This window comes from Anser cygnoides, chromosome 4, assembly GCF_040182565.1.
Source record: "Anser cygnoides isolate HZ-2024a breed goose chromosome 4, Taihu_goose_T2T_genome, whole genome shotgun sequence".
In the NCBI taxonomy this organism is placed as follows: domain Eukaryota; kingdom Metazoa; phylum Chordata; class Aves; order Anseriformes; family Anatidae; genus Anser; species Anser cygnoides.
Genome location: NC_089876.1, coordinates 1,382,378 through 1,395,251, shown reverse-complemented (window position 1 = coordinate 1,395,251; position 12,874 = coordinate 1,382,378). Strand labels below are relative to the sequence as shown.

The 12,874-nt window shown below is 59.5% G+C and overlaps 1 protein-coding gene across 2 annotated transcripts in view; it reads left to right on the top strand.

Moving 5' to 3' along the window:
- The first annotated feature begins 668 nt into the window (after nt 1-668).
- CYP26B1 (cytochrome P450 family 26 subfamily B member 1) overlaps nt 669-12,874 on the top strand; it is a 28,744-nt gene continuing 16,538 nt past the window's right edge. Inside the window, exons 1-2 of one of the 2 annotated variants that reach the window (XM_066997044.1) lie at nt 669-854; nt 10,158-10,382. In XM_066997044.1, coding sequence (XP_066853145.1) covers nt 684-854; nt 10,158-10,382 — 396 coding nt within the window. In that variant the 5' untranslated portion in view covers nt 669-683. Of the gene's footprint in view, nt 855-6,813; nt 8,008-10,157; nt 10,383-12,874 lie in introns of those variants that run through there. The other variant, XM_066997043.1, reaches the window with a different exon arrangement.

Here is a 12,874-nt window from a genome sequence, read left to right as displayed (position 1 = left end):
GCAGTCATTATCTCGGCAGCCTCACATTTCTAAAGGGGCTTCATTTTTCTTTTAAACACTGGCATCTTGTTAAAAACGAGAGGAGAAATCACCGATTTGCCCAGTTCCCCCCAAACCGACCGGCGCTGCCTTGCCTTTCCCCGCAGCCCTGACTTTAACACCTGGGAAAAGAAAGTGGAAAGGAAACCAAAGCCGCTAGCCACCAAAACACAAATAAAGCTGCCGCGGCCGAAAGGCCCCCAACCCTGGCTTTTCTCGATGGCGTTTCTCCATCTGACAAAAGCCTTTGGTTTTCTGTCATTCTTTTCATTTCCTTGATGGCTCCCCAATTGTCAGGCCTTCAAGAAAATGCACTTTAGCTCTTTGTCACCAAATGTAATTTGATAAACTCTTTGCAGAAACATTCTGGTTTCGGAGGCTTTTCAAAAAAAAAAAAAAAGAAAAAGAAAAAAAAAAAACACAACAAGAAAAAAGAGAGGAAGAAAAAAAACAAACCACGAGCTGCTCCTGCAAGGGGCAGACGATATTTGAGAGCCTATTCGAGCATTTTTTTTTTTTCAATGAGTGTTTTGCGGCAAAGCGAGAGGAAAAAGCGGGGCGGAGGGGTCCCAGGCGGGTGTGTTTTTTTTTTTTGGGGGGGGGGGGGGGGCACAGAGGAAGCTTTACATTGTCATCCTTCCTAAATGCTTATGAATACCGATTTTCAGGCAGCACCCTGTGGGCGGGGACCACCCCAGCTTTCAGGCTATAAAGCACTCCGGGTCGCCCCGGCGTGGGGAGCGCGCGGCGGGACGGCCGGGCTGGGGCGGGAGGGGGCCGGCGGCACCCCAAGTCGAGCGGGGCGTCGAGGTTCGGTAAGTGGCGGTGGTGTCCCGCTTCTTGGTCCTTTTCCCTTCCCTCCGTGGCGTTTGCCCCACTGGGGTCCCCTGGGTGCCGGGGTGTGGGTGTGGGTGGTGGGCGTTGGGGAGCAGCTCCCGTCCCTCCCCACCAGCGCACCCCCCGCCGCCGCTCCCCTCCTTTTCTCCACCCGCCTCTGCCAAGGGATTTCGTTGTTGTTTTGTTTCATCCGAGGGGTGAAAAAGCCGGTGATGACAACTTCTAAATTTCATCGCGGGGCTTTAAAGGCGCCTGGTTAAAAAAGCGAAGCAAAACAAAGCGCCGAGCCCCAAGCGGGGGCCTGCTCCTAGGTGGGGGGGGGGTGCTGCATGCGATCTGCCAGCCGCTGGGACCCCGCGGGGCTCCCCTGCGAGTTTGGGTTAAAACGTTGCAAAAGTGAGCAAGAAGCTGGTTGGGAAAATTAAATTGTAGATTTGGTAGATTTTTTTTTTTTTTTTTCATTCATAGCCTGGCAGGGCCGCTGGTTAAATTACCAGTGAGCTGGAGGTGTGACTGCTCGGAAATGCAAAGCTTCCATACGTTGTGCTGCACTCCTGGAGCACTGGGGGGATCGCACGGCGGCCCCCGTGCTTTATTCGCCATACAGGTGGTTCAGCGTTCAGAAAGTACGTGGCGATCCGTAGCATAAAAGTTATAAAATCAGCCATAAAAGGGCTGTCAGAGCAGGGAATATTAATGCCTGCGAGAAAGACAACCCATGATCAGACTGAAAAGAAGTAGCAACACGAAGTCTATTCGCAGCGCAGTGTTAGCAGGGAGTCCTGGATCAAAAATCAAAGTTATTTGGGTGAATTTAAAGCAAATACAAGTAGTGTCACACTCCTGTGCATGGTGTAATGAAACCAGTCTTTGAATGGGACAAGAAAATCAAAAATCGCACTTGTGCCTTTGCAATTCCTCCCAGTTCCCCTCTTGGTGGGTTTTGCCTGCGCGCCAGCTGAAACACGGACAGAAACTATTGGTGTGCTAGAGAAAGAGATGGGAGATGAGAAAGCATTAAATAGAGAGGAAAATAAAAGGTGACTTCAGAATGAGTTGCTCGATTAGAAAAGAAAAATAAAGCAAGGAGTTACCTAGGAGTGCCTGTGGGATTGTTTCAGGGCATCAGCTCTGTCGGTGCGGCTGCGGTGGGCGCACTCGCTCTGCCTGCAGCGCGGGGCAAGGGGGCACGGGTGTAGGGTGTGGGTCAGGCACCTCGCTTCATCCTGCCATGCCCGAGGAGCTGGAGTGACCCCGAAAGGCCGAGCAACCCCACTTTCACTGCTGGTGAGCCTTTCCAAGTCACGCAGCCCAGCGTTTAACCTAGGGGACTCTCTGCTGCTCTCTCCAGCCGAAACGTAACAGTGCTGGGGTTTGTCTGGAGCCGCAGGGAGAGGAGAGCATCGCTCTTTCTGGTGAAGCCAAAAGCCTGGAGGGTTGGAAGGGAGAGAAATTCGCTCCTCAGAGCTGCAGCTGTCAGTAGTGGAGCCGGGGCGGGTTGGGCCCAGCTTCGCCAAAGTTTTTTGCTTTTCCCCGCCAGGGAAAGAGGCAGGAAAAGTTCAGGATCTCGTTCATGTTGCAAAACCGGGCTTTGGGATGGGGGAATTTTTGGAAGGAGGAGTTTTTGGACACCCCTAAGCCTTAGCTTGGTAGCCCTGAGCCTCCTGGTGCTGCTGGCCTCAAGGCTCAGCCTGGCGGAGCAGCAGCCACCACCACGGCGCTCCCTCGGGCTGTGTTTCTCAGCCCCCTGCCTGGCAGTGTCGGCACCCTCTCCTCCCCATCGACAATTGCTCCCCTATTTGCCCTTTCCATCCCGTTTGCAATTCCATGGGTTTTTTGCCTTTATTTGTTGATGACACTAAATTTATCCGGATGGCGGTCGAAGTCGTGTCCGAGGCAGGAGAGCTGCAGGCTGCGCCCTGGGGACCTGGTGCTGGCCCTGCTGCTGGCCTTGGGAACATCATTTTCCCTCTGGACTCTCAGGGTTTTAATCTCCAGAGGGGGGGAATTCTGGAAAAAAACAAACAAACAAACAAACAAGATAAACCCCAAGCAGCCGATTTTTTGGTAGGCTTTTCCCTTGAATTTCCACAAGAGGGAAAAGGGACAGATTCTCATGAGAATACATCGTGCCGGTGGCTGATTTCTGTCCCTCTGCCAGCCCCGCAAAAAGACATTTTCGCATTTCTGGACACGAGCTGTGTTCACACACTCAGCAGCTCCGGGGGTGACTTTTCCCTGGGGAAAGGGGGGAGGAGAGCAGGGCAGAAAAGGGCTCCCTCTGCGCTGGCTGGTCCTGTGCTCAGCCCCACTGTTTGGGGTTCCTGGGGGTGTTTTCAGCAGCAGGTGCTGCCCTTAGGGTTGAAACAAAGTTGTTGGGGGATTTGGGGGATTTACTGTGCTAAAATAATTCTTCGGGGCTCTCAGCCACGGCCTAGGTCTGGTGCTGAGCTCGGTGTCACAGCCCCGGGGGGACACATTGCATCCCCTCTGCTCTGAGCTTGGGGCAGCAGGGGGGAGCTGAGCCCTTTTCCCCCAGTTTCTCTTCTTGGTAGGGGGATCTGAGCCCTATGAGGTGCACAGCTGCCTGGGGGGGGCCACGGCTCAGTGCGCTGCCCCGTTAGCGGCTGGGCTGGGAGCACAGCGGGGTGCAGGAGGAAGAATCTGGGGAAGGTGTTTTTGGGAGGGTGTTTGGGAAAGTGTTTGGGAAGGTGTTTTGGGAAGGTGTTTTGGGAAGGTGTTTTGGGGAGGTGCATGGGAAAACGTTTGGGAAGGTGTTTGGGAAGGTCCTGGCAAGGTGTTTGGGGAAGGTATTTAGGGAAGCTGTTTTGGGACCTCACTCCCGGGCAGTGCTTCGGGGCAGCATTTCGGGGCAGCATTTCTGGGAAATGCTTCAGGGACGCCCTTTGCGGAGGGCTTTTTGGGAAGGCGCTTTGGGCAGGGGCTGCGGGCTGAGGCACCCTGCGGGCAGCATCCCTCACCTGGCCGGGGGCGGTGGTTTTTTTTTTTTTTTTTTTTTTTTTTTTTTTTTGGGGGGGGGGTGTTCAGCTCCGACCCCCTCCGGGCTCGGCGGCCACCTGCGCGGCTCCGCCTGCAGTGCCAGCAGCGGCCACCGGGTGGGGCGGCAGGGCAAAGAGTGAGCGCGGCGCCGGGGGGGCGCCGGCACCGGGATGCGCCGGGGGGGGGGAGGAAGAAGAGGAGGAGGAGGAGGAGGAGGAGGAGGAGGATTGGGGGGGGGGGGGAGCAGCCCTGCAAGGGGTGTATGGGGGGGGCGCACCCCGGTGTACGGTTGTGGGGGGGGTCGTGGGGAAGTGGGGTGGGGGGGGTCCCCGGTGGATGGGATGTGCGGGGGGGGGGGCTCCCTGCACCGGGCTGCGGTAACGTGGGGAGGGGTGGGGGGATCGTCGTGAAGAGGGACACGCGGGGGGGGTCCCACAGCGGGATGCGTGGGGTGTTTGGCACCGATTCCCTGCAGCGGCGTGAGGGAGAGTGTGTGGGGGGGGTGCTCAGCACCGAGTCCACCGAGCCCCCCCCCCCCTCAGCTCGCACTGTGCCCACGGGAGAGCCCGGACACGCGTGGGTGGGGGGCGGCTCTGTGTGGGGGGGGAGACAGGGGACTCCCTGCCCCGGGGGTGCCCAAGGATGCGGGGAGCGTGGTGTGGGGGGGGGCGCTGCGCCCCCCCTCCGGGACCCTCCGGGGGGATCCCCGCACCGGGCCGGGCAGGAAAGGGGCTCCGGTGCCGGCTCCCCCCGGGATCACCTCAAAGCAAGGCTTTTGGGGGGGGGTCCTGCCCTGTCCCCAGCTCCCCGGGAGCCGCAGCGGCGTGGAGGGGGGGTGGGGGGGCTCGGCCCCTCTCGGAGCTCCGCAGTCCCACCGGGCACCAGACTCAAACCAGCTGGGGAGGCTACGGGGGGACGCGGGGGGGGGGACGCGGGGGGGGGGGGGGCGGCGAAGGAGCGGGGGGGAACTCAATGAACTTTTGTTTTTCCTGTAATCCGAAGCAAATGCTTTGCAAAAGTGCCTGTAACCAGGCAGCCCGGATACCTGCCTCTGCCTCCATCGCTGCTGGGGCTGAGGGGGGGGCCGGGGGGGCCGGGGGGGGCGGCAGCCTCCTGGGCGAGGCAGCGGCTGGCTCGGAAGCACCGCGGGGAGACAGCGGGTCCCCCCCCCCCAGACCTGAGCCCTGTGTCCTGGGAAGGGGGGGGGGGGCAGAACAGTGGTTGTGGCCCCCCCCGAGAAATAGGGGTGAGGGGTGGAATATGGCAAACCCGACAAAAATGTCTTGTGGGGGCAGAGGGTAAATAAATTGCAAGGGGCAAGTTCTCGGGAGCGAATAACCGGAGGGGGAAATCATTGCAAGGGGGTGAATAGTTGGGGGGGGGGCATTGCAAGGGGGTGAATAATTGGGGGGGGGGGTATTGCAAGGGGTAAGTTGTTGCAAGAGGCCAAGGCAGGGCGGGGGTAAAGCACCCCGGGGGCAAATCAGCAAAGGGGGAAATCCCTGCAAGCGGGGAGGGGATGGGGGCAGCACGGCGGGCAGGGAAACTGGGGGGGGGATTACTATGGGGGGGGCAAACCGCTGCAAGGAGCCAGCCGTGGGAGAGGGCAGAGTCTCTCAGAAAAGGAAGGGGTATTGGGGGGGGGGGGGTCATTGCCTGGGGCAAACTAGTGTGGGGGTGAATAACTGAAAAGGGAAAATTATTGGGGATAAATCCTGGGGGGCATCACTGCCAGGGGGAAGTCACGGTGGGGGGGGTAGTTCTTGAGGGGGGGACATTGCTGCAGGGAGGGATCGTAAAGGGTTGAGCTCTGGGGGGATCGTTGGAAGGGGGAAATCCTTGGAGGGGGTAAGACTTGGGAGGGGGGATCCTTGCAAGGGGAAGCCATTAGGGGTTTACACCGGGGGGGGGGGGTGTTGTGTGGGAGAAATATTTGGGGCTAACAGTGGTGTGGGGAAGGGGGGGGAACCCGGGGCTCGGGCGTTGGGGTGACATGGCAAGAGGGGTGCGAGTCACCCTAAGGGGAAAACTGTGGGTGGGGGTAATTCTTGGGGCAGGGGGTTGTAAGGAGGGACTCATTAAGTAGAGGGGTAAATCTTGGGGTGAGGGGGCAAATCTTGGGGGGTAAATCTGGAGTTGGGGGGATTGCAGGGAGGGATTCATTATGGGGGGGGCAAATCTTGGGGGGTAAATCTTGGGATGGGATAAATCTTGGGCTAAGGGGGTTGCAAGGAACTCATTAAATGGGGGGGGGGGGGCAAATCCTGGGGGATAAATCTTGGGGTTGGGGGGATTGCAGGGAGATACTCATTAACTGGGGGGGGGGCAAACCTTGGGGGGTAAATCTTGGGGTGGGATAAATCTTGGGGTGAGGGGGTTGCAAGGAGGGACTCGTTAAGTGTGTGGGGGGGGTGAATCTTGGGGGGGGTAAATCTTGGGGTTGGGGGGATTGCAGGGAGGGAGTCCTTAACCGAGGGGGGGGTGAATCTTGGGGGGTAAATCTTGGGGTTGGGGGGATGGCAGGGAGGGAGTCCTTAACCGGGGGGGGGTGAATCTTGGGGGGTAAATCTTGGGGTTGGGGGGATTGCAGGGAGGGAGTCCTTAACCGGGGGGGGGGGGGGTGCAAATCTTGGGGGGTAATCCTTGGGGCGAGGGGCTCGCGAGGAGTGGTTAAGCATCGGGGGGGGGGACACACAAATCATTGGGGTGGGGGGCGCCGGGCTGAGCCGCGCTTGTCTCTCCGCAGGCCGAAGGTGCGGACGGCGGCGGCGGCTGGAGGAGGAGGAGGAGGAGGAGGAGGAGGAGGAGGAGGAGGAGGCCGAGGAGCGCGGCGTGACCGTGCGGCGGGCGGCGGGCCAGGGCTCGCACGCTCCAGCGCCGCGTCCGCCCGGCTCGGCCCGCCTCCCCCGGAGCCCTCTGAAGTGAGGGTGGGTGTGCGGGGGAGCAGCCGGGGCTGGCGGCGAGCCCAGCCCGGCTTCCCCGCCTCTATATAAACACACATTGACTTTCTGTTACCCGAACTCACATCGCGAGGGGCTATACCGAGGCAGCCCTGCCTCCTCTTTACAGGAGTCTTGTGAAAAGTCTGGGGCTAACAAATAACCGGCGTATATATATATATATATATATATATATTTATATATATATTTATGGAGATATATTTATGTGGAGGGAGATAGAGATATAAACCGATCTGTCTCGCTCCGTGTGTATAGATACATATATAGAGCTATTTAATTCTTCCATCTCTCCAGGTCTTTGCTGACTTATTTTAAGATTTTTTTTTTTTAGTATTTTTAAAAATCTCGCTCCTTTTTTTTTTTTTTCCTTTCATTTTTTTTTTCTCCTTCTGGTGTGTGTGGCTTGCCTTGAAAGCGAGCGAGAGCCAGAGCATCTGCATTTGGACTTTTTGGGGGTCTTTTTTTTTTTTCACTCCGGGGTTTTCCTTTTTAATTTTTTCTTTCTCGCGTTTTTGGCTACTCAGGACCCCCACGCCCCTCTTTTGGGGGCTCTCCTGTTGCTTTTTTTCCTTTTTCCTCTCTTTTAGTGTTGTTGGTGTGTTTTTCTTTTTTTTTTTTCTTTCTTTTTTTTTTTTTTCGCCTGTGTCACTCTGTCAAGTTTATTCCAAACAAGAACAAAGTTTTCAGAGAGGGACAGAGGAGAAACTCCTTTTTTTTTGCCCCTTTTCAATTTTTCCTTGCCCTTTTTTTTTTTTTTTTTTTTCCCCTCCTTTTTTCCTGCTGTTTTTCTAACCTGCCGGCGGAGAGGGGGGCGAGCGCGGCCCCCCCGCCCCAGGACCCCCCAGGCAGGGTCAGTGTGCGCTCCGCAATCGCCCTCTTTCCGTGCGTGCGTGTGTGTGGGTGCGAGTGTGGTGCCTGTCAAGGGGCTGTTTCTCTCCCCACCCTCCTCCTCCTCCTTCTTCCAAATATGCTTTTTGAAAGTTTTGATCTCGTCTCGGCACTGGCTACCCTCGCGGCGTGCTTGGTGTCACTGACTTTGCTGCTGGCCGTGTCCCAACAGCTGTGGCAGCTCCGCTGGGCTGCCACCCGCGACAAAACCTGCAAGCTACCAATCCCTAAAGGCTCTATGGGATTCCCTTTAATCGGAGAAACCTTCCACTGGCTCCTGCAGGTAAGGAGGATTCCCTTCCCTCCCTGGAAGGTGGGCTGGGACCGGCTGCTTTTTTTTTTTTTTTTTTTCCCTCTCTTTTTTTTTTTTTTCCCTCCCTTTTTCTTTCCTTTTGCACGGGCTGCGATTGCATCAGGCGGGCTCCCGGCGAGCTGGGGAGGCAGATGGGGCCGGGGGGGCACCGAGGGAGCCCGGCTCGGCTCGGCTCGGCTCGGTTCGGCTCGCCCGGGGCTCCGCGCTGCGCTGCCCGGCCCGGGGCGCGCCGGGGTTCCCCCGGCGGGGGCTGCGCGGTGCCGGGGAGGCGGCGGGGGGGAGGCTCGGGGGTCTCCCCCGCGCTGCCAAAAAAGCCTTTTTCTTCCCCTACAACCCGAATCCAAGCAAAATGAAAAACCGAAATCAGCCAACCCCCGGGGGCGGCACGCGGGGATTTGGCTGCCCCGGGGGGCTGCGGGCACGGCGCGGGGGTCCCCGGGTCTCGCCCCCCCCCCCCCCTCGCTGCCCGCTCCGCGGCCCCGGGAGCTGCTCCCGGCCGTGTCCCCGACCCGCCCGGCTCGGGTCCGGTGCCGGGGGAAGCCCACGGAGGTAATCGGGAGCTTAACCCGGGATTAACCTCGCTAAGTGCTGAGCAGCAGCGGCGGGCGGAGCGGGATCCCCTCGGACCGCGTTGAGGAAGGGTGGCTGCCAAAAAAAAAAAAAGGGGAAAAAAAAAAAAGAGAGAGAGAAGGAGGAGGAGGAGAGGAGGCTGGCGGCCGCCGGGGGTGCCCCGCTCGGGGGGAGCCGCGGGCCGGGCTGGGGGCACCCCGCCGCTCGCAGCCTCCCGGGAGGGAAGCCCCGAGGACAATTAGCCCGAGCCTTTCCCACCCCGAGCCAAACAAACCGGCGAGCGGAGCCTCCGCCGGGATGCTCCCGCCGCCCGAGGTCGCGTTTCATTGACGGCACGGCCCCGGCACGGCTCCTCCGGGCAGCGCTGCCCAGGACCGGCTGCGCGGCTGCGGCTGGCCCGGCCCGGCCCGGCCCGGCCCGGCTCGGCTCGGCTCGGCGCTGGGGGAAGCCCCGAGGTGCGAGCCCCCGCACCCCGAGCTGTCCCCCTCCCCGGCCGCGGCGCCGAAGGGGTTAACCGCGCGCTCTCAATAGGGCTTTATTTTTTAAAGAAATTTATCAGATTTTTACAGGGGGACCAGAAAAGGGTTCTCGCTTTTCCACAGGCTCCATCCAAACAGAGTCCAGGGCTAAAAATACAGAATTTTGTATAAATTGGACTCCATTCGAAACTTCTCCCACATAAAGGTCCTCTTTGTGCTGCCCTGGAAATGGTGTACAAATAACTCTTTATTAATGCCACAAAAAGGACTTTAATTATATTTACGCAGATCAAGAAACAGGGTCACCTGAACATCTGAAATTCACAACCGCGCTTTTGTTTCAAAATAAACACACGCACTCGCAACCCGCGATCGCTCGCAGCGCTTCTCCCGGCGGGTCGGGGTTTGGGGGGGACCCGGCTCGTGTCCCCCCCCCCGCCCCGCCGCTCCGCCCGGCTCCTCGCCGACAAAAGCCCCCCCCGGAGCATGTGGGAAAGTTATTAAAGCCGCCCGAAATCTGCAGATTTACTTAGGCGAATCGCAGCCTTTCGAGTAAATTCGGTCTGAGCGAGGGGGGAAAAAAAAAAAAAAAAGAGGAAAAAAAAAAAGGAGGGAAAAAAAAAAAGGAGGAAAAAAAAAAAGAGAGGGGAAAAAAAATGAGGGAAAAAAAAAAAAAAAGTGTTTTAAAAGCGCCGGGGGAGGTAGAAAAAGGGAGGCGGACGGGGGGCGGAGGGCCCCGGCGGGAGGAGCGGGCAGCGCCGGGCGCCCCGTCGGAGGCAGCGGGGCTGTGCGCGGGTGGGACCCCCGCATTTCGGCCCCCCCAGACCCTCAGGCACAGCTCCCCCCTCCTCGCCTCTTCCCCAGGCTGCTCGCCGGGTGCCCGCTTCCAAAAAACGGGGAGGGAGGGGGGGGGGAAAAAAAATCCGAAATCCCCGCGGAGCTGCTCCGGGAGCGATGCTGCTCGCGGGGGGATGCGGGGACGCGGAGTGGGAGGCGGGATCCCCACGCGTGGGGCTGGGGGGGGCCGTGCGGTGACACCGGCCTCTCGGGACCCCCCTCCCCCCCCCGCAGGGCTCCTGCTTCCAGTCCTCGCGGCGGGAGAAGTACGGGAACGTGTTCAAGACGCACTTGCTGGGGCGGCCGCTGGTGCGGGTGACGGGCGCGGAGAACGTGCGGAAGATCCTGATGGGGGAGCACCACCTGGTGAGCACCGAGTGGCCGCGCAGCACCCGCATGCTGCTGGGGCCCAACACCGTCGCCAACTCCATCGGCGACATCCACCGGCACAAGAGGAAGGTGAGGAGCCCACGCGAGACCGGGCGCGCCGCGCGTGGGTGGGGGCGCGGGGAGCGGGGGGACCCCCCCCACACCTTTTTCCCCTCCCTTTCCCTCCTTTCCTCCTCCCTCCCCCCCTGCTTCCCTTCCCCTCCCTCTACGCCCCCTCCCAGACCCCCCCCCCCGTGGGCGGTCCCGCGTGGGCGCCCCCCCCCCCCCGTGTCCCTGCTCGGAGCCTTTGAGGAATTTAAAAGGGCGATGGGACAGCGGGAGGGAGCCGGGGGGGGGCGCACACGGGGCGTTCCCCGAGGGCTGTCTCTGCCCCCCCCCCCCCCCCCTGCTGCCCACCCGTGGATGGGGACACGCGTGGTGGGGGCTGCCGTGGGCTGGAGGCCAGGAGCGGCCCCGCAGAGCTCTTAAAAGGGAGATGAAGGAAGGCGGGGGGCGGTGTCGGGGGGTGGAGAGGGGGCGATGCAGTGCGGCCCCCCCAACTCCAGGCTGCGCCAGAGGGGGCTGTGGGGAGCCCCCACTGGGGTCCTGCTTGCTGTAGGGTTTTTGTGACACTCAGCGTTCACAGGACTTCAGGGAATTTGGGGTGCTGATGGGAGTCCCCCCGGTGAAGCAGGGGTTCAGGGCTGGTTGGGGGGGGCAGTCCCAACCCTTCACTTCGGCTCCCCCCCCCCAGTGGTCCCGCTGCCAGACCCTCGGCACGCACCCCAAAGCAGGCCAGCAGTGGGGGCAGCCTGCTCTCAGGGGGCAGTGAGCGTCCTCGGGTGTCGGGGATCGACCTCAGGCCCCCCCCCCCCAGACAAAACTCCCGCAGGCGAAGGCGGTGGCAGAGGTGACAGGCAGGGCGTGCTGGCGTGGTGGCACAGGTGATGGTGGCATGGGCGATGGCTTTCACATCCCTGCCTCGACGGGAGAGGCTCTTGCCCTGCTGGGTCAGGGCGGGGGGTTAATTTGGGGGACGGTGAAGGGAAAGCTTCTCCTTGCTCCCCAAAAGCTTTGCCCCCAGGTGGGGGTGGTTGAGGTGCCCAGCACCAAGGGGCTGCCCCAGCCCTTGTCCCGAGGCAGACTCCGCTCTCCTCTCCATGCTCCAACAGGATTCCCTATCCTGGCGCGTGGATTTCTCTGAAATCCCTACCGAACCCCATCGCTTCTCTTTCCTCTTGGGGTTAGGATGAGAAGACCACCTCGGCCTGACTCCCACGAGTCACATTTCTTAACAAAATGCCACCAGGACCCCGCTGTTTGGTCCCTGCCCGGGATCGGGGCGAGCTCAGTGCCTGCAATTTTACCGCCGGCTGCTTGGGCTGCTCCTTTTTGTCTTAAGGAGGGAAAAATATTTTCCATCCCTGCCGTGAAAGGTTGTGCGTGGGGCTGTCCCATCACAGAGCATGTCCAGGGGAAGGAGAGGTGCAGGGACGGGGATGGTTTTCCTCCGGCAGCAGGGGAAGGCAGCGGTGAAGCTGCAGCTCTGGCTCCCGTTTGTTTGCTATTATGAGAGGGTTAAGTGGCAGCAGCCGGCGATGTGAAGGTGCCTCCGCTCTCCTCTGCTGCTTCCTTGCTTATCTTGTTTGGCAAAACAGTTTTTCTCTGCTGAAGAGTGGGCAGCTCAGGCCTTTGGTTGAGATGTCCTCAATAGAAACCGCAGAATCCAAACCTCAGGAAAAGATGCTGGGGGGAGGAGAGGAGAGCGTGGGTTATGGGAACGAGGTCATGGAAAAGGGAGGCCTGACCTCTGTGGTATCCTGATGGACTCATAATTTGTACCACAGCTCAGCTGGGGAGCGCTGGCACCAGAAAGGAGCAATACCAGCGGTGTAGCGAGGGGACAGCCTCTCTCCCTCAGTACCTGCCTGTCTCACTTATATGCTAGGCTGTGAATCCCAGACCCAAATATTCCCTGTATTTTTGAGCCCAAGGCTGGTCTGGATCTCCATTCTCCTCCTCAAAACTCTTTTGCCTTCCCAATTTTTAGCATTGCATATGATCCCAAGCTTGCCAAGATCCTAATTCCTGCCTCAGGGATGGCTAAAGCCTCCTGAGAACAGGTAGAGCCCTCTGTCCCGGGATGCCCTGCTGTTGGATCAAGGCTCTGACGCCACCCCTGTGCAACCGAGCCATGGCCTCAGATGTTTATGGACCACAAGTGCTTCTGCCCACACCCCTCACCCTGCTCTGGGCTCTGGTGTAGCAGAGAGCAAGATTAGCAGGGCTGGGGATGCTGCGGGGCTAAGCAGACTTTAAGCTTTCTGTTTCATCAGCGTGGGTTTGGGTATGATGGGCTCAGCTGGCTGGTTCACTTTCCTTCGAATACGGCAGATTATTCTGATTCCTTCACTCGGTCTTTTAATTACTGTCCTCGCGGGGCTGAGCATCCTGTGCGTCACGCACCCATGGGTGCTCACGGAGCCCGGCGGCTGGAATCTCCCTTTCCTCTGTGCAAACCGTCCCTCGCCCTGGGCAGGGCGAGTTGCGCACGCGGAGATAAGGTGAACCTGCTTCTGATG